This window comes from Miniopterus schreibersii, assembly GCF_964146895.1.
Source record: "Miniopterus schreibersii genome assembly, chromosome: 6".
NCBI classification, from domain to species: Eukaryota; Metazoa; Chordata; class Mammalia; order Chiroptera; family Miniopteridae; genus Miniopterus; species Miniopterus schreibersii.
Genome location: NC_138107.1, coordinates 78004975 through 78026140, shown reverse-complemented (window position 1 = coordinate 78026140; position 21166 = coordinate 78004975). Strand labels below are relative to the sequence as shown.

Genomic DNA, 21166 nt, shown 5'->3' with positions numbered 1-21166 from the left:
GTATTTTATGAATGGTGAGGTAAATAAAGATGGAAAAGCACCCCAGCCGTTCAGGTCAAATGTTGCCACCAAATGAGTTCAGGCCAAACTCAGGTTTCTTGTCAAATGAATTACAAAGAAAGTACCTTTTGGTATTCAGAGTTCTTTTCGGCCACTGCAATTGCAAATGAGGTGTTTGGGGCCTGTACTTATGAAATCCATGGCTTATCCATCTCCTGCCCCCCTTCACCACATCCCCTATCACTCCCTCTCCTAGCAAAACAACTGGCAGCATTCTCTCTGCCGCTAGGCTCTCTCCATCCCAATCCCCCTCCCCACGGAGCTCCTAGAGCAATCTTTGTAAAACACCTACAACTCCCTAGCTTCAAAACCCTTAAAGATTTTGCATGCAAGGATGGAAGTTTAAATCTAACCTTCATGAATTTATGAAGCTCTCCACCATCTGAGTCAACTCCCCTGAGTGCACAGACCATCTACACAGCACTACACCCAAGAACACAGAAAAAAAAACGGAGAAAATCCCTATCATCAAGGTTGTCACAATCTAATTCATTCTCTTTAATATTTTCATCAAAGCAATTACTGTTTAGAATACAACTTCTCCAATATTCAAAGAGCATGTTGGGAGTTTTAACTCGTTTTTTTTCTAGCTAGAAAATTCTACCTTAATTCTTGACCACATTAACTAACATTACTATCACATTACTAACAAAACCCCACATGTTGACATAAAAGGGATTTTTCACATGATTTTAACAACACATGTCTAAAAATACTCACTATGCTACTGTTGGTATGGTTAAAACAATTACAAAAAGCAAAAGCCAGGAAAACTTTTCTAAAAACAAGCAAACCCAAAAAAGTAACGTCAAAGATGGTATTTAATGGGCTGAGTGATTTCTCATGAGATTGTTTTTCCAAGGCACAAAGATATAAATAAAATCTGAAATCATGCTTTTGTTTCCATATTAGTATATTCATGCAACCAACTGGCATTATAATCAACAGAATTACATTAGAGAGAATTAAACAAAAATCCCCACCATCGAAGAGTTTAGAGTTATCCAAAGCCACACAGAGGCTGACCTCAGATGCAGAGTGTAAGGAATGCACCAATGAAAGAGGAATGAAATCATATTTTAAGTATTATTGCTTTTATTTTCTAATGTGTAAGCAGCCAAAGACACCTACTTGGAGTGATAAATCAAAAGAAAATTTCCTAGAAGTTGTGTTTCAAGATAAAATTATAACCTTTCTTACAATTCTCTCAGGAAAATTGCACAGAAATAGAAATCCCTTAATGAGGGGGGTAGAAAGGTTGTAGGAGCTGACATCTTCTCCCTACACCAAGAGCGGTGAGGAGAGCTCTGAGAAAGAATCTGGGTTCCCCCCCGGGGAGGCCTTCCTCTCACAATAGTGTGTGTGTGTGTCTGTGTGTGTGCATGTGTTTGTGTATATGGTTTCTCACTGGCCGAGTCACTTTCAAACAGACTAGCAACTGCCTGGAACCCACTGGTTTGGCACCCAGTGACCAACAGCAACCTGTGGTAGAACAAGCAGACACCACATGGCTGCCAGCTGATGCCACCACCTTGTAGATGCCAGGATACAACCTGCCAGGACCCTGGGAGGAGCCCCTACAGTGCTGGCTGCTTAAGGCAAGGGTCCCTGGGACAGCCACTCCAGCTGCAAACATCTCACTCTAGCAGAAAAAAGGAAGGTCACTAAAGGGTTCTTCAGGGAGCAGAAATCATTTTTACAGGGATATTAAGAGATTAATAAAACACAAATGCTCTAAAAAAAAAAAAAAAAAAAAAGAGGAATTTTTAAACATTATTTAAAGGGGGGGGTGATTTTTCTGGATTTTCTACAGTGTTCTGTTTTTCTCTATCAGGTGAAAAATAAACATTGTCTTTTCTCATTTACCTTTGTATCACCATCCCTTGGCACAGTGCCTGGCACACTGTAAGGACTTAATAAATGAACAGTTACTGAAAGGAGAGAGATGAACACAGAAGACATCAACACAGAAGTAACGCTGGGCCAGGACAGTGAGAGGAGCCCGGCCAGCTCTCCCACCAGAAGGGCAGAGAGCCTGTGACAGGTCCACCTGATGCAGAAGGGGGGTGACAGGGTGAGGACAGGAGCAAAATCAGAAATAGCAGCTCTGAGGCAAGCTCAGCAACCCCAGCGCTACAGAAAGGAACTCCGCAGGGGACTAGAGAGCTGTGGCCAGGCAAGAAAGGCACTTTCAGGAATATAAAAGGAGTCATTTGGAAATAAAAGTGCTGAAAGAGTAGAAGCAATAACACTGGCATCCTGCTGGGCTGTGGATCTAAGGTCAGCAAGTGAGTTTTCCTAAAATGTGACTGCCGGCACTGTGAGGGAACCGTCTCTAGTTTCTAGAGGGTTCTAGAACCTTCATGGGAAGGTGTGAAGAGAGAAGCATGGGGGTTATTCTTTGTTGTTAGCAATAAAACCATCTAGCGGAAGAAATGATCTAAGTGTCCCAAAAGGCACAAAGCCTATGAATGTGTCATTCATAAAATTTTGTCCCTCAGTTGCCTGCAGCGAAGATCTCAATTTAATGTCTTTCTCGTGGAGTCCTTCTGCCCTCAAGCAAACCTAAGGATGCCAGCTGCTCAGAAGATGCGGCTATTAATGTGTGAGTCATCTGTATATTCAGCCTGCAGGGGATCGTCCTAACTGTGGGCACACCCACCCACATTCCCGTGTGTCATCTCTCTCAGCTTGGGAAGGAGGCATCATCACCTACATGTGACAACTGAGGCTGAGAGTGCAGAGAAAATGAAGGAGCCAGGTGATAATTAGGCAGAACCGATGCCAAGGAACCGACAAGCAGTATTTTAAATCGGTTCCAGGTTTCCAGGAGGTAAGCAGGTGAGGAGCAGAGAATGCAAGCAACACTTATCACAAGAATTTTAGCCACAGGACTCAGCAACAAGCTTCCAGGGCCCAGAAAGGAGCACTTGTGGGAGAGCCAGGCAGCTAACTGATGTGTTTACTGAGCGCCTACTCGGTTCCATACAGAACAGTGATCAGAGCCAGTTCCCAGGCCAGGCAAAGAGATGAAACACCCAGTGCCATAGTGTCGTGGCACCTACTATCACAGCCTCAGGGAGGAAGCCCGAGACAGGCCAGAGCCTGCAAAAGAAATCAAGGAGAGGCAGAGGCGGAGCGAACGGGTGGGAGCAAACCCCACACAAGGCAAGAAACACCCGAGGGCCTACTAGACAGCCTACTGGTCAGGTGTTCTGAGGAGTCACAGAGAAGGCACAAGAGAGAAACCAGTGATCTGGAAATGAGGGAAGAGCAAAGCCAGGCCCTCTGGTCCTGGGGGGTCCCTGAGGGAGAGGGAGCCACCCTGGGGTTGGCAGGTGGGGACCATCTATGTGCCGTTTCACGCAAAGCTCCACTTTCGACAAAAGGCTCAGCTCCAGAGAATTTCCATGAGTAAATCTGTCTATCTATAAAAGTACAAATAAAGCAAATATAACCAGGTTGGTCTGAAATTAGGAGTGTTGGACTAAAATAACTTCCTGGCGGCTGCCAATTCGGCGGCGAGCTGGAACTACCACGCTTCCCGTTGGAGCATGGCGATGTGATTTGGTCGGTAAACGCTGACCAGCTTTCGGGACCTCTGGACTTGAAAGTCCTTCCACATTTCTTTTCACTGATGCCTGCAAAATTCTTACGAGTTAAGCTCTGTCAATACCTCAACTCGCATTTGAAAAATGAGGTAACTGAGGTTTGTTAACACAGAGTGAAACAGCAAACCCGTGGCGTGGGTGTTTCTAACCTCTCCCGGCTCCCGGCTCCCCGGGCTCCCCGGGCTCCCAGGGCTCCCGGCTCCCGGCTCCCCGGGCTCCCGGCTCCCCGGGCTCCCCGGGCTCCCCGGGCTCCCCGGGCTCCCGGCTCCCCGGGCTCCCGGCTCGTCTAAAGCAGCCTCCTGGCTCTCAGCAGCACTCCCTGAACCAACAGGAAGGCCAGACATTGCAAATTTACTTTCCTGAAAGTAAATGATACCATATAATACTTCCTTTCCTCCTCGGAGTCACAGCCAAAAATCAGATGAGGCCAAGAGGAAATGCATGTTCCTCAAGAGCGGGAGGTGCCAGGTGTCAGGTAGCTGCAGCAGCAGCTGTGGAAAGCGGGCCACCCCCACCGCAGTCCCCTACGGGCACCCACACAAGCCTGGGAGCCTTGAGGCCACTCAGATGGGAGTCTTTCAGCAGCAGGCCGGGAAAAGAACAGCAGATTTCCAGTCCCTGGGGCATGGAAATCATAGCCCTGCGGGATCAAGGTGGTTACTCAAGGCAGGAGTTACTCAAGGACTCCTCCACACCGGATGGAGGGGGGAGAGAAAGGAAATGAAAGCGAATGACTCTAGGTTCTGAATTTCATTTGCAGGAATAGCCAGCAACAGGTGCTGTGTGCCGGTGACATAATGACTCTTAAAACATCCTCTGCCTCCGCAGCAGAAAACCCCACATTAGCAAGGATGTATGAGTGCCAATCATCGTGGCCCTGCCAACAGCTATATTGGAAAAAAAACTTTAGCAAATGGACCAAACGATATTTCTCTGTTGACACATGACTTCTTTCACATAGTCTCCTCCTAAAACAGTTTACTCGAAAAAAATTTAAAAATTTAAAGTTTACTGTAAAAAAATTTAGTCATACAAAAATATTTTTAAATGCCTAGTGACTAGTATAGCGCCTGGCACATAGGAGGCAGGCACTAAATATTTCCTGAGTGAATGAATGAAACAAACAAGCAGGTGAACAAAAAGTTGTCATCACAAATAAAGGTAACCAAAATCTCACCTTCAGGGCAATATGTAAGTATATTTTTTCCCATTTCTCCAAGAAGAGAACAAGAGGTTGGCGTCAGAAGCCAAGAACAGGAGCTATGGGCCACGAACTTATATATCAGGAGGTGCCAACCCCCAAACCCCTGGCTGAAGCCCTTTGGGATTAAGAAATCTGTGTGGGGAACTCTCATTTGGAGAAGACCAAATGGGAAAAACCATCACACTCATTTGAGCAATCCACCTCCAAGGCCTTCCTTTCTTTCATCTGACGCTTCGCATAGCATTCTCTGCCTGCCATTACTGTAGAGTCTACCAAATAAAGCTTGCTGTACAATCTTTTCAACATGATAACAATAAGCCGCTGATTATATCTCATAGAAAACGTCTGGTGCTACATGTGACGAGTCTAAGAAAAACATGTGCGGATAAGGTGGAGTAGGAGTGAAGCCACGTTGCGAGCTATAAAAACTGACAGGAGTGGAGGAGAGTGGCAATGAAATTGAGCCCACGTTGAAGAGTGTCTGTCACACGAGTGCTGTAGTAAATAAAAATATCAGTGTGAGAACATCACTGACTTATATCAGATAAAGGCTTACATAATGATATTAATCAATTATTTATTTACTTATTTATTTATTTAAAATATATCTTTATTGATTTCAGAGAGGAAAAGAAAGGGAGAGAGCGAGAAACATCAATGATGAGAGAGTCATTGACGGGCTGCCTCCTGCAAACTCCCCGGGGATCGAACCCGCAACCCGGGCATGTGCCCTGACCGAGAATCGAACCCCAATCTCCTGGATCCTAGGTCAATGCTCAACTGCTGAGCCATGCCTGGCCAGGCAAAATTATACTAATTATAAAAATAAGGTTTCAGAGCACAGATAAAAATAAATCATCAAAATTACCAGGAAATGTCAGAGAATTAAGAAGTACCAATAAAAATATAGAGTAGTAAATAATTTTATAGAATTACAAAAAAAGACTAATTCATTAATGATTCTCTTCATTCACTTTTCTTTAAATTCATGAATTTCTCTTTTGTTTATAACAGTATTAAGTATTCCCAGTAGAATTTCTCTCATCCCCATGTATTCAATTTAAGAAATCCTTAGGTTTTTCAACTCATTCCTTCCAAGATCCAAAATAACTCGCACTTTCTTTTACCTCCAGGTAAAATCCAAAGGTCTTGAGTAAAATTCTTAGCTGAGCTCCTAAGTGCCTAGTGGAGAATTACCTCAAACTTCAAGGAATAAACTGGAATAGCAAATCTCTTAAGAGTGCTTTCGGTTTTTTAAGTGACATCTTTTCATTCATTCATTCATTCATTCATTCACTCACAAGATCTATCATCCCTACAGGCCAGGGGCTATGCCAGGCACTACAGACAGTGGTGAACTAGAAAATCTTGGTCCCTGCCCTTATGGAGATCACAGCCTAGGGACTATCAAAAACCAAGTTAACAAAGCAAACAGCACTGTGATAACTGTGCTGAAGCTAGCAACAGGACAGGTGGCAGGAAATAACAGAAGGAAATCTACTTTAGGTGGGTAGTCAGGACAGGCATCTCCGATGAGGTGTAATTTATCCCCATGCCCAATCCCAGAAAGAGCAGAAGGGACTAGCCAAGTGCTAGGAGTCAGATATTCCAGACAGAGAAAAGAGCCTATAAAAAGGCTGCTCCTGGAGCTATAAGTCAGCCACAGATGGGGCGATGGACGGAGAGAGAGGAGGCTCATTATAAATATGCCAGCAGCATCTCACCATGTGACTCACCCAACACGCCTTTGCCTTTACACACACTTTCCCCTCGGCCTGGGATCCCTCCCTTCACTCTCTCCTCTGCCATCTCAAAGATCCCTCCCCTGGAAGACATTTCCTGACCTTCCAAGGAAGAACAGAATTCCAGGAGTTAATCCCTCCTAACCTGTGGTCCCACAGCACCTGGCACGTCACTGTCATACCTCTTATCACACTGCACAAAATCGCTGTGTTCAAGGGCCTATCAGCAGGAATCTTGCCTTATTTGTCTGTTTCCCAGCAGTCTATTATGAAACTTAGCACCAGCAGACACGCAGTAAATGACAAGTGAGGGAGTGACCACACCAAGAAAGGAATGGACAAGTTAAATGAAGGCAGGAACGCCACCTTGGCATTGGAGATCTGGAATGGCACTATGTTCACAACTCATTAACTCATTTGTAGTTTGGGGGACAGGATGTTTTCTATCCCCATATGATTTTCATATAACAAACACTTTGGGGCAAATCGTCTTGCATCACAGAGAAGTGACAGAAGAATTTTCAAGGAGTTTCATTAGACATCGGCACCGATCCGTTCACACATGACAAGCACACATTCCAAGCCAGGCCCTACACTAGGCTCTGAGGGTGACAGTCACCCTGCCCTAGAATGTCTACAAGACTAGTAAGCAGAGCAAATCTCACATTTCCAAAATGTTGTTACTGACTCACATTATAAGATTTTTTTACATGTAACTTACTTTTTTTCGTGTTATTAAGAAAAAACGCTTTTTTTAAAATGTCCAAGGTCACCCAGAGGACAAAATCATTTAGAATCTGTTGCTCAGGACCGTCCACACTAATTCGGGGCTCACTGAGTCACGCCCAGGTTTCCTTTCTACAACAACCCATGGACAAAAGGTTAGGGAACCACCACATTCTAAGCGAGTCTTCTTTACCTGCCTGCGGCTCTCTGCCGTCTCCATGCTTGAAATCAGACGCCACTTCCAGTTCTCGTTGGCTCAGCATGTCCTCCAAAGGCAGCTAAGATTCACCAACCAGCCATGCATGTTTTCTAAAGTCACTGGAGAACGTGCTTTGATACAGTCAAATTGAAAAACAAGGCCAAACAGTATGGGAACCGTGGAGGGAGGAGTCCTTCCCACCTGCCCCGACCAGAATGGTAACATTCCTGCCCCAGCACAGCCCAATCCTGGTCTGCTCCCTCTGAGCCTGAGCCTCTGCCAGGCTGGGAGCCTGTCACTTTAAAATCCGGATGTGTGACAGCACTTATCTGCCTGGGAACGTTGAGACCTGCAGTTCTGCTGTTCATATTGCTTAGAACACAGGAAAGCCAAGCACTTCCTCACTTCTCCTTGGGTTTTCCTTCCATTGGTGCCAAGTGAAAATTTGGGTAGGCAAAAATGTTTAGGAATTAAACAACTTTTTTAAATGTTCCTAAGTGTCCAGCTCTTGAAAGAGAGCTCATTCTCAGAAAATCTGCAATCAATTTTTCAACCTATATATTCCAAACGAATCTCTAAAGCTTTTAGGGAGCCATCCATCAATATCCTAAATAATACATGCCATCAAGCTAAAAGGTAAACTGTGCCTCTCTTACAGGAATTAAAAATACTATCGAGTAAAAGGCAAACTGCACCTTCCTGCCAACCTCAAGGCACCGCCCGCTGCTCGCTTCACCCCCAATCACTGTCCTCATTCACGATGGCCAGAGGCCAAGGTCCGCCCTACTCAGGGCCTGCACACAGGCTCTGCCCTCACCCAACGCCCTCTACCCTCTTCTAGTGTTGACTCAAATGTGGCTTCTGAAAGGCCCGCCCTCACCACCAGCGCCCACGTCAGGCCAGGTGAAGGCCTATCAGGACACACACTCACAGCAGTGAGCATGCTCATCCACTAGGCAATTAGACAACTGTGTGTATATCCTGCACTTTGATCACTGTTTCTTCTACTGGTCTACACATGCCAGAGGCCAGACGTCATGTCTGTAGTGCTCATCCATTTTCTTGACCATGCCCAGTACAGTGCCTGGCACAGGGGGCACTCAATAAGGAGTTATTTCCATTCCAAATTGTTGTCTCTATAGAACTACATAGCACGCTGCGGTGACTCCCAAGCGCTAAGAAAACAAATGTCATTTCAAACCATCAACTTCATCGGGGTTACTACAATGCAGGGGGGTCCATGAACTTGGACAGGGAAAGAAAATGACACTCTTCACTAACCTTTTACAGAAATTTGCATCACTTGTTCTAATGTCCAAAAAGCACACTATTCGTAGTACCTCTGACTGCATCACCAACAAAAATCAGAGCCATTTTCATATCACTTAGAGATAAAAGATTGTTTGGCTAATCATCACCTCAGAACAGTATGGCAGCTACTGGGTCTACTGTTAGATCTTGTCCCTGAATGCACTAATAAAAAATAAATCTTACTCTACCACAGGCTTCTTAAGTATTTTGTAACTGAATTTTTGTATCATTGGTTTTCCTTTATAATGCCTTGCTTTTTATTTTATGCATTTAAAAATATTTCTCTGGATTCACCAAACTGCTAAAGGAGTCCATGGATGGAGGAAAAAAAAAAAAAAAAAAAAGGGGAGGGAGTTGAGGAGCATAAAGAATGAAAACACTGATCTACATCATTTTCAAGAGATACAAACATTGATGTACCAACAAACACATTCTGTTTTCAGTGGATTGAACATAATTTTACTCACGGGGGAAAGGAGTAAAAAAAATGTTCTATAAGAAAGACAATTCAAAACAGCATGATTAAGGAGTCATTTTTACAATAAATACGAATCTCTATTTTACTAGCTTTAGTACAAAACAACTATAAAGAAGGAAATTCTCGAGAGACATCTACAAGTTTAATAGTTACTAAACAGTTCAGCTATCACACATCCTTGGTATATTCTTGATAAAGATAAAACTTCTCCCACTTTTCCCAAAAAGACTCACCTCTGATCCAGAGATGCCCTGTAGTTTGTAAAGGGAGAAACAAGGCAGGTAGGGTTACAAAATATATCACAACCCACGTCTGCCGGATCAGCTGGGTGAATATACGCACATACCGCCAGGAGGAGGAACGGAGAAATCATTAACACCTTGCTGAGGGTTGCTTTCATCAGTCCAGTATTAACATCCACAATAATCCAGTAAAAAAGGAGCCCTGCTGAGAAGGCAGAAGCCAGGCCTGGATGGAGTCAGCAGGCCAGTGGACAACATCAAGGGGTCACATCAGCAGAAAAAAGTTGAGAGAAGGCACATAAATTCTGCAGACCCTCGACGGCAGCCAGAGGTCCCCTTGCACCATTAGGATGGGAATGCTCAGGCAGACTAAATACCACAGCTTTTCTCTCACACAAATTAAGACGGGGTCTGGCCAGTTCAGTTCAGCAGCTCCAGTTACATTCGGCATCATTCTCATTTCTTTCCCAACAAGAGGAAAATAACCGGAAAGGAACGGTCCTTGCACCCCTGCCCATTTCTTCCCATTGGCCCTCACCCTCTCCCTGTTCACCCCAAAACTCAGGACTCCAAGCCCAAGGCCTGACTGTTTTAATCCTCAGGTAGGTGTCACATCTCTTTCTGAATATTAACACAAGCCCCAAACTTCACACAGTAAATATAAAACTAAAATCTTTAAAGAGATTCACTCCCCCTGCCTCCCAGCAGAATATTTCCTGGAAATCAGTGAAAGCATTGATTCCGAGGCACCAATCCACCAGACAGCTACGGACAGAAGTGGGCGAGGCGTTTCCCCGGAGTCCGGGAGGCCCAGAGCAGCAGAAAGAAGGCTGAGTTTAGGCGGCTGTTTAATCTTGGGAAAGCCATTTCCTCCCTCTTTGACGACGTTTCCTCAATCATCACGCAAAGGAAATAGACTTAGATGGTATCCCTTAAAGCATCTTCTAGCTCTAAAATTCTGGGAAGGTCCAAGCTGTCACAGCAGCCATCTACGATTATAAGTGAGCGGGAAGGGCAGGAGGAGGCCGCTTACACCTAAAAATGGTGTGTGAGTCAGGAAAGAGACCATTTCGGCCGCAAGGTCCCATTCGCAATTCTCAGTTCCTTCATTTGTATTTCATTACCAGTAAACTAAAGATACACAACGTCTAAAGTGTCTTAACAGAATATAGTCCATGATCGCTGGCAACACAAAAAGTATGTGGCCGTAATGAGGGGAGAACCGTGCTCAAATTAACTTGGATTTTACAATCCACGCGCACATTAAGTGATTCCTAGAGCCATGAAGCCTGGCGAGCTCGGCAGACGTAGAGGAAATGTTGGGATAACCATGCCTGACAGTGGTAAGAAATCGGTGCTGAGAAAAGACAGCTACTGAAATAATGTCGGAGACCACAGCATCCCCAGAGGTTTATGAGACTGCCAAGGTAGTAATATTGTGTAGCAGTTTCTATACCGTCAACACAGTTTTCAACAGAATTATTTCCAAAGTAAATCTCCCATTACCTAGTTCTCAATTTGTATCAAAGTCATAAATGGACATAGTTTTTTTTTTAGTCAAACAGGCCTAAACGAAATTCAGCAGTCCTGCCCAGCCCTGCTTTCAAGCGGCCATCCACTTCCCTCTGTTGTTTGTTCTGACACTCGTTTACACATTTCTAAATGCTACACTTATACTACGGTTTCCAGATTGTAAGTCAGACATTAATTACAGAATTTTGTTAGAGTAATTAAGGATTTACTTCTCTTAGATCCGCTCTTCCAGTCTCTATCCAGTTTTTTGTTTACGACATCATACTTTAAATCTCCAAGGCCTTTCTCACCCCCCGAATCTGATTTTTTTATAGCATTCTGTTCTTGTTTCAAAGATGCAATCATTTTTCCCCTTCTCTGAGGATATTTATTGTATTACACATCACTTTCCTGTTTCCCCTAAATTTCTTCTTCCTGCTGTTTGTTTGGGTATACCATCAATCCTGAAATCCCTGGCTCCCAGCAGCCCCTCGCATTTTAAAAAGAGGCCGTCAAATGCTCAAGTTCCATGAGCCTGTATGTCACTTGAGGGCTGCGGAGCTCAAAGTAGGTAAGCAGTTTCCAGGCTGAAATTGTGCTGCACTCCCAATAAAAGCAACCTCTGATTTGGAGCTGGGGTAGCTTTAGGAATTCTGGGAGAGGTGTGCCAGGGGTTTCACCCTCCCAGTATCCCTTAATCTTCCTGATGTCAAACCAGAGCCTCACCATCCTCTGTGGGCCAAGGATCCCAAGCCAGCGTCCAGTTTCCCCAGAGAACATAGAAATCTCTGTCCTCCTGTGCAAATGGGGATGAAGGGCGTCAAAGTGGGCTGCTTACAGATCTCAAACAAACTCCCAGGTTTTAGCCCCAACTTCTCCCCCTTCCTGCTGATCCAACCTCAGACAGTACCAGTGACTCTGAGTCAGGGGGCTTGCAAGCTCTGGAAGGTGCATCGGGAAGCCTCTGGCCATCACCCCCTGCTCTGGACCCTGGGTAGTAACCACTCTACCACCACCTCCCAACATGGGATGCCTTGTCCACCCATAGCTACTCTCTGGACACTTTCCTCTGGACACACGAGTTCATTCCTTTTTGTTCTTTTACCGTAATTATAGTGATATCATGGCAGCAAGCAGTGATAAACACATAGATGCTCTACCGCTTTCAACTACTATAAGTTCTGCTCTCTTCCACTTATCCTTAGGAAGACACCCCAGATGGGCTCACTACCATGAGCTGGGCTCCGATTTCCCAGCGGCATATGCAGGCAGGACTTGCTTCTCACAGCCTCAAATTCTAAAAGATAATTTTGCTGAATATTTTATGGCCAAAACCAGACTTTGTACAGTAATATTCGTAACCTCAGATGTATCTGTCAGTTAGTTAGTCTCTTCATGATTAGGTCCAATTTGGAATGTGATTCAATATTTACAGTATGATACAAAAATGATTTCATATGTAGCAAAATTTACAGTTATAGCATATTATATTTCTTTGCTTTATCTTCAAATGTGAAATTATATTTTATATTTAGTAATTCAGGACAGCCCAATTATAAGTGCTATGTGGGGACCACAATGCTCATTCACTTTTTAAACTGAAAATACTAAATTCCATTCAAACTTTATTAAAAATTCCAATAAATTTTATCTCTGAAAGTGTATGCTAAAATAAACACAGAAATCCAAAGTTCATCTATATTTATTAAAGAAAAAACTATATGTGGATCAAGTATATTAATAATGAAAGAAAATGTACCCAATGTAGATGGTCCTATAACCCAACCATTCAGTGCCTCACAACCAATAAAGAGGGCTGCCTGTAAGTTTTAAAAACACAAAAAGCCACTCCCATCTTGGCTGAAAGGGAACACATATGTTTCTGATAGAAACATGCTGAAATACAGAAATAATATTTCAAAACCTTCTTTTGGATCAGAAAGAAATTCACAGTTGGATGCCAATATCTCCCATAAAACCCAGGGAAATGGACTGCGGCTACCTACAAAGAGTGTGGAAACATCTCAAGCTAATAAAAGTAAGGTTTTCCAGCATATTCATAAAACTGCAAACTTTAGCATAAATTATGTGGTTTGGTAGCTCACATACAGCCAGTTTGATCAAGCCACTGGAAGTCATGGGAGCTCATAAAGTATATTTACCCAAGTCATGATATATCTTTAATGGATCACAAAAAAAGATGCTAAGCAAGGGAGAGAAAGAAAGCAAGAAATTTAAGGTGTTCTTTATTTTCTTTAAACCTTCCTGTTTCTGGATAGCTGAAGTAAGAAGTAAAGGTAATACTATCAAGTGACTTCAGACTTAAAGCAAAACAAATATTAATGCTGTGCTCCATGGATTCTGACCAGCATATTTAATAGCCCCTGGCCTAGAATTCAAAACAGTATCTTAAAAATCTACTTCCTTGCTCCTTTCCATCACATCACTAAATGGAGCAGGAGGATTATTCCACTGTCATTCAAATGATAATAATTTTATCAATTATAATTAGTGTTGATGAAGGAATAAAGATGAGTGATGTTAAAATATTTACAAATAATATTTATAATCCACAATTTACCTAGCAGTCATGACAATTTAATAGCCTACTGAAGGAAGTATAATTGGTCCAATCACCAAATTTAAGAATTACCAAGTTTCCTGTATAATTAATTATAAATGTCTTTATTACTTAAATGTGGGCATTACACCTTAAAATCCTAGGGCAGTTAAAATAGTGCCACTCTCTACATAACCTTCTAAAAAGATCAAAATCAAATACTCCCTGCACATTTTCCTACGTCCTAGGCCTAAACTTTCTATTCGTTAATCCTTTATACACATATCCAGTCCTTCTGTGTCAAGCAATGCTCAAGCAGTGACATAAAATGGTCCACAAAATCCTTTCACTTTGTTTCCAGCACTCTGCTCACCAAGACATCAGTCTCATCCAATGGGCCCCCGTGGAAAGTGCTTCTGAGTTAGTATCTTTCGTTTCTGACACCTACTAAGGAAAGATAGAAACCTCAGGTGATGAGTGACAACCCTGGGTTTGGTGGTAGAAATAAATTCCTGGTCCAAAAAGTCACCCGCAGGACAGCTGGTTAAAGGCCACTCACAGACTTTGGGGGATTGGCGGATACAGGTTTCCAGATGCAAGACGGCAAATCCAGTGGACACACGGGACGGGTGCTCACTACACAGGAGACACGCAGGGAGTCACAGAGAGCACGTGTTACACAGACATCCAGACAACTAAAGCCTTCAGGTAACAAACAGATACAGCCAAATCTCCACCAGAGGCCACACAGGCCCAGCCACAGACACCGGGTTCCATTCTGATAACTACAGAGTTTCTTAGATTTTCTTGAAATCAGACAACTTCAGACTTATTTACTATTATTATTATTTGCTTGGAGTTACAGACTAAGAACTAAGTCCTACAGGGCAGTAATTGAGAGTGTGGTCCAGCTTCCTGGGTTTAACTCTGCCACTCAATACCTGCGCTACGTTGAGTAAGTTACTTAACCACTCTGTGTTTTGGTTTCCTGATTGTAAAACAATGATAACAGAAGTGCCCTTTCACAGGGTTTTTGTGAAATTAAATGAATTCACATGTGTATATGCCTATATGTATATATACATATATACACATATATGGGAGTGTGTGTGTGTATAAATAAATAATAGTAAAACAGCTTAATAGTGACTGGCACAGGAAGCATGCAAAAAGCAGTAAGCTACTCTTCCTGTTACTGCAATGCTTTTTATACGCCAAATTATTTCATGTATTGCTTCAGGTTAAAGTTAAGGGAACACTAAATATGTACATCTGTGTTTAATACGATGAGATAGAGATGATTTAAAATTATCAGCTGAGCCCGGCCAGGCGTGGCTCAGCCGTTGAGCATCAACCTAGGATCCAGGCGATCAGGGTTCGATTCCCGGTCAGGGCACATGCCCGGGTTGCGGGCTCGATCAATGACTCTCTCATCGTTGATGTTTCTCTCTCTCCATCTCCCTTCCTCTCTCTGAAATCAATAAAGATATATTTTAAAAAATAAAAATAAAATTATTAGCTGATTCCAAATACCAGTGCGGTACAGTCGCTGCTGCACAGCAAGGTTATCTGAGTATCCCCGTGCTTTCAACCAGAACCTCCCCCCACCCCATCCCCACCAGCAGGGAAAGGCAGTAAGAGAACCGGACAAATAAAGCACAAGTGGCATCTCGGTTGCTGGGAAAGTGCTTAGCAGAATTTTATAAAGTGACTCAGGTAAACGTTCCCAGTGTTAAAGGAGACCTCTGCGAGTCATCACCAACCAGAATTCTAACATTTCACACCATGACTGAAAAAGGAAGGGGTGAAAAACAGAGCGAGTGGCACCTATTGTTTCTGCCTACGAGAAACTGCTCTTTGCTCCTGAAAGCCCCTCTCCCCTTAGTCTACACACTTCCTCCCTCTTGCTGCTCCCCCCACTCCCTGCCCCGTGAGGCACAACCAGAATGTCAAACTGTGTACATCGGAGTATTTGTCAACCAACGCAGTGCTGGGAACATGGGCCGAGTCCATTCCCCAGACCTGGGAACCTGGGCCGGGAGACTTACCCTCTGTCTCCCTCAACAGCCTGCAGAAAGTCAAGGGCAAATGATGCAAAGAGAGGACGGGAGCGCAGGAACCAGGCGGGAAGTAGCAAGAACAACAAGGAGAACAAAAGCAAGAGCCTCTAACAATATCAGCCCAACACTCTTAACTCATTGCATCTTCCCAGCAACTCTACAGAGCCATTAAAATAGAGTAGAATCATATTTCTATTACTGAGTCCCCAGAATTTACATTTTAAAAGATTTACCTTAGGTAATTTGGGGCCAAAAACTGAAGATGGAGACACATATCACCAATAAGCGTTACGGTGTAGAAGATTCCCTGGGAGAAGCTGCTGGGATCCCTTATTTGCAGAAACGGGATGGAGAAGGCAGGAAGCAGAAGGATGTCAGTGAGCCAAGTTACTCTCAAGGCGTAATCATCCAAATCCCTAGTCCCAAGTCTCATAAAATGTCTCAAAAAGCAAATAACTTAAAGCATTTTGTCAACAAATCCTTAAGTGTCAAGGTCTCCGGCGAAGGCACCAGGCAGGTACAGAAAGTCTGGCATTTCCAAGTGCAGCTCTCCCCGGGCAACGCCAGGCCCTCAACTTCGTAGCCTGATAGACAGACAAACGCCTTGGGCCAGGACAATGAAAGAGTGAAATGCACGTGGCTTAGTTTAGACAGATACAAAAGAGTCATGAAAAAAAATCCTAATAGAACATTATAAATATTTACTTCGATTCAAAATCATTAAAAAATCGTTTTTGATTTTTCAACGGACAGTATAAAGAAAAAACTAAGCAACACCTTATGCCCTGCTGTCTTCTAAGTACACCTAGAGGAGTAAGGGAGAAGAAACACGCCGAAGACGGATTTTTCCCTCCAGCGCTGCGTGTGACAGAGGAGTCCAGGGCACCGCATCGTGACCAGAAGTATTTTGCAGCCTCTTAACAGCTGCCAAGTACTTTCAGTGTCTATTACAGAGTATTTTTTTAAAAATCCTAAAAGCAGAGTGCCTAAGCCAGAAATGAAACTCAGAAAAGAGACAATAGGTCAAAAAATAAGAAAACATAAGGACTTGAGGTTTGTCAAAAAAAAAAAAAAAATCCCATCTGGAAGCTATTTCCAGGAAAGGAGGGGAGGAAAGAACAGACGCCGAAAGAATGCTTCTGTTAGGAATTACTGACTGCGAGGGTGGACATCTCTGCACCACTGCGGGAAAAGTACCATGACAAACGGTCAACTATCAAAGGGTTTCTCGACAGGAAAGTCAGAGGACCGCTTTTTAAAGAATTAACTTGTGAAAAGAAAGATAAGCTCAGGTACTATCCTCATATTACGAAAAGTTGGTAACTTACCAAGATACTAGAATCATTTAAATTAGTTGTTGATGTAAGGCAAAAGACCAGAAAACTTCCATCTGTATTGTAAAGAGTGGTTTTATAAGCTCGTACCTGGCTGACAATAACGGGCGCCACAAGCGAGAGCTCTCTTAGTCGAGACATCACGTATAGCTAAAGAGGTGTCTCTCTCCATATCACTCACTGTCCCCTTAATAAAGTTCTGGGGAAAAGGTTCGTTGGAACCTCAGGGCGAGGGGAAAAAAAGAAAACTGCACTTCACACCAGTAAATGCCTTTTTCAAAATTGATTGATAATGTCAACCTAATAACTAATCACTTTCCTCTTTGCATTGTCTAATATAACACTCAGAGACAAATTTGCATCTAGAGTTTAACAAAAGGATGGGGCACCTTGTCTAAAGCAAGCAGAATTTCTGTGCACTGGCTCCTCCTGGCCTTATCTTACTAATCAATTCATTTCTTCCTCTCTCTGCATTTTCGCTATACTTTTTTCAAATTCTACTTCCTATGTGACTTTCTGTAGGAATCTGGAATAAGACAGCGTGTAAGTCTGTTAAATGTTACAAAAACACTCACTGTAAGACCTGGCTAATAATTCAGATGTATCCTGGTCTGAAACAGGATACATCTTCCCCATAGGATATTGTAGGAAGTAAATGAAATAACGTATTTTAAACATCCCAGCACACAGGCTTAGCTCTCCCCCTCTTTCTACTCTTTTAGGAAATACTTTCTCAACCTCAAATTAGTTTTCCTCATGTGCTGTGGATTTAGCAAGCAATCAATTAGTTCACACATTGCTAACTTTTATGGTGTAGCTAACTGGCTACAATTATAAAAGGTTAATGTATATCCAGATACTTCCATAAAAAACATTGACTCTGGCTAAGACTCCTGGACCTCAATATTACATGAAGTAAAAGTTTAACAAATTATGTTTAATTTTAAATGAGGGTCACATAAATGAAGATACTGTTAACAGAGGGATTGGTGTCCTAACATTTACCCAGGCCTTCTCATCCCTGATGTTTTCTTTGAACCTAACGGCATTCTCCAATCCAATGGCACCCCAAGGAGCCCACTGTAATACAAACAACGTGAATGACAGCCATGGGCTGAGTAAGAGCCACCAGTGGTCACCTGGGTCCAAATACGAATCAATATCAGCCTGCACGTTTTTTTAAGAAAATAATGAAAGAAGAGAAGTCGTGGACGATGAAACACTTGGGGGAACAGATCCTGAAACCTCTCTGCTGTCTCTTCCATTTTGGAGGCAGTGTGCAGGGACAGACCAGGATAGCAAGGGAGCCACGAGCCACGAGCTCCTGCGATGAGCCCAAGCAGCTCACAATGCCACGAATTGCCATCTATCAAACGGTAATCACAGCTCCTCCACGGGATCATCATAAGACGATTCCCAGGATCCTAACATGGATGAAGCATGTTCCTACAGATCTTTACTCATCCCAAACTGGCCACACTCCAGCGTGAAGTCTGCCCACTGCAGGGGAACCAGGCCATGGAGGTAAAGGGGCTGAAATCCAGCCAGCACACTAACCCCGAGGAAAAGGGACAACCTCAGGGTGTCCACTAAGTGTGTCCGCAAGATTCTCTCTCCAGAGGGGCCACCTTCGTGCAACTGTCCACCCAGAAGGGCTGTTTGGACCCAATATTCATAAAGGTAAAATATCGCCAATCCGCAGTCCTGACTGATCTACACACTAAACTCTCCACCTCTATGACAGTTCCTTTTTCTGGAGCGGCCACGGCCACTGCTATGAGAACAGGAACCAGAGTCTGGAACTGGGCCCTGCCCAACGAGCGTCTGACCTCGGCCCATTCCCCCATCCCTGACCTCCGCTGCTATCATGCCAAACACCCCCAGCTTCCTCTCTCTGCCCTCCACTTCACCCACGTCCTGCCCACGCTCCCCTGGTCCTGGCCCGGGGCCCTGAGCCGCGGCCCTGCCGGGCCTGGAGGAGCCTCACGGCTGCAGGAAGGATGAGCCACAGGCCAGGGCCGGTCTCACCCTGCTCCCTGACCCCGCCGCGCGAGCTTCAGGGGCATCGGCTCAGGAAACAATGTTATAAAGGGGATCGCCTCCCATGGCACTTGTACTGCCCTGCTGTCCTTCAGCCGCCGTGAAAGGTGAAAGAGGATTCCCTGAGCTGACTTATATTCCAAAGTTTCAAACAACAAATTGGAAATGAGGGAGGAAGGGAGGGAGAAAGAGAGAGAGAGGAAAGGTAAAATACCTTCCTCCTGGGTCTAGTGTGAGCACTGCAAAATGCAATACATGAACATGTCTGGCACAGAGTAAACACCAAGAAAACAGTCACCATCACACCAGGTGCACAACCCCTTATCCACGATGCCAGCGTCCGAAAAGCTATGAAAACCAAAGGTTTTGTTCATAACCCATTTGACAGCAAAACATTACCTGAACTGACTTGAGACTATTTATAACCTTGTTTGTGTCCCATTTAGTGTGAATATTCAGACATTTTACCAAAGAAATATTAATATATTTCATTACAGGTGCAGTCCCGAACACCCCCACAGACATTGCATCTATTATGGGATCTGTACCATAAGCTCGCTGAACACCCTAAAAACAAATCATTAATTCTGACAACGCATCTGGTTCCCAGGGTTCTGGATACGGGACTGAGAGTGTATCATACCCATTCCTACACTGAAGGGGGGGTGGCTGGCTGGATCAACCCAAGAGCCGTCTTAGATGGCCAGCTGTCAGGAGGTCTGACCACAGCAGTGGCTCAGCCCTGGGGCAGGTTAGAATCAGTGTCCTGGGGCGAAGCTGGCCAAGCACAGTGGGTGGGGGAGGAGAGAGCTGGCAGGCTGAGCAGACAGGGGCCATGGAAGCCAAGCCCACCCCAGGACTTCACTGGCTCTCAGAGGGCCCAAGCCATCAAGCACATTCTTATAACTGTTCAGTCACTTTTTTCCTAGATTTTCTAAGTGAATCTAGTTTTTAGTCCCAACACTGGCTCCCTGTAGTCTGGGCAAACTGCCATTGAATCACAAGGGCCACTCAAAGGATTTTTTTCAGGCTGTTGAAAACATTCAACTAAATAAGAGAATATTCGCCAGCCTCCCTCACTGCACCCTTACCATCCATTAAAACAACACTCCATTCATTCCAAAGATATTCTACTCATAGTGGATTAAATGTATAACATGTATGCTATAAATAATAAATATGCGTCTTAATGAAGCAGGAGCATGGAGAAAGTGGAAAACTTGAAGAACTAAATCAAGTTAATGTTTCTCTTTATAGTGCCATCCTCAGACCTAGACAGGAGAGCGCCTGCCTTCAACACTGCCTTTCCAAGGGCCCTCCTCTGGCCCTCCTCCAGCTGCGTCCGTCCCCATGGGACAGAGAGCTCAGGGCCCGGACAACTGTGCACCCAGAGCCCGAGCAACCTCTTCCAAAACACACTCTAGGGACCCAGGGTCCCCGTAGTCCTGCCCAAATGAGCTCACTTCTCAAGGGTGGGCCACACCACTGTTTGCAAGTGGGAGAGGGAAGACGGCCAGGGATGGCTGGCCAGGGGGACCACCGACTTGTGTGTGAGGCCCTTCTCAATGCCAAATGGAGCCCTGTCCTGGCACAGAAGCCTGAGGAGATGGAAAATCCTCAATTTAAACCTGGCCCACCACGCTGTCATAAGAGTGTATTTGGCACTATCTGTTCTCACCTTCTTCTCTTTGGTGTCAGAAATCCAGCCTTTCCGCGCTCTCTCAGTTTCAGCGCGTGGCCACCTGACCACGAACCCCGTTTCTCCGCCTCCCGGGCAGCTAGATGAGCAGGTGACTACGCGGCAGCCAGCGGGACGGCAAAAGGCACCACGAAGGAAGCCTCTAGGTCGCACCCTTTACAAACGAAATGGCTTGTTTTCTACTTCCTCTCTTCCCTCTGCTGGGACTAGAACTTGGACGCCGTGTTGCAGGCCCAGCCTTTACCAAGATGAGACGAGACTGCACAACAGCAGAATAAGAAAGGAGACGGGATCCCTGAGAAACCTTTTGGCGCAGAGCCACCGATGCCACCGACCAACTCTGAACTCTAATGTGAGGGAGAATAAACTTCGATCCTATTGGAGCCAC

At 44.4% G+C, this 21166-nt stretch overlaps 1 protein-coding gene across 3 annotated transcripts in view; it reads right to left on the bottom strand.

Annotated features, from left to right (window-relative positions):
• UTRN (utrophin) overlaps positions 1-21166 on the bottom strand; it is a 398636-nt gene that overhangs the window by 355841 nt on the left and 21629 nt on the right. Inside the window, exon 1 of one of the 3 annotated variants that reach the window (XM_081141497.1) lies at positions 7537-7812. The exons of the other annotated variants lie outside the window; for them this stretch is intronic. Within the exon in view, the coding sequence (XP_080997623.1) occupies positions 7537-7606 (70 nt within the window). The 5' untranslated portion in view covers positions 7607-7812. Of the gene's footprint in view, positions 1-7536; positions 7813-21166 lie in introns of those variants that run through there. 3 annotated transcript variants of the gene reach the window in all.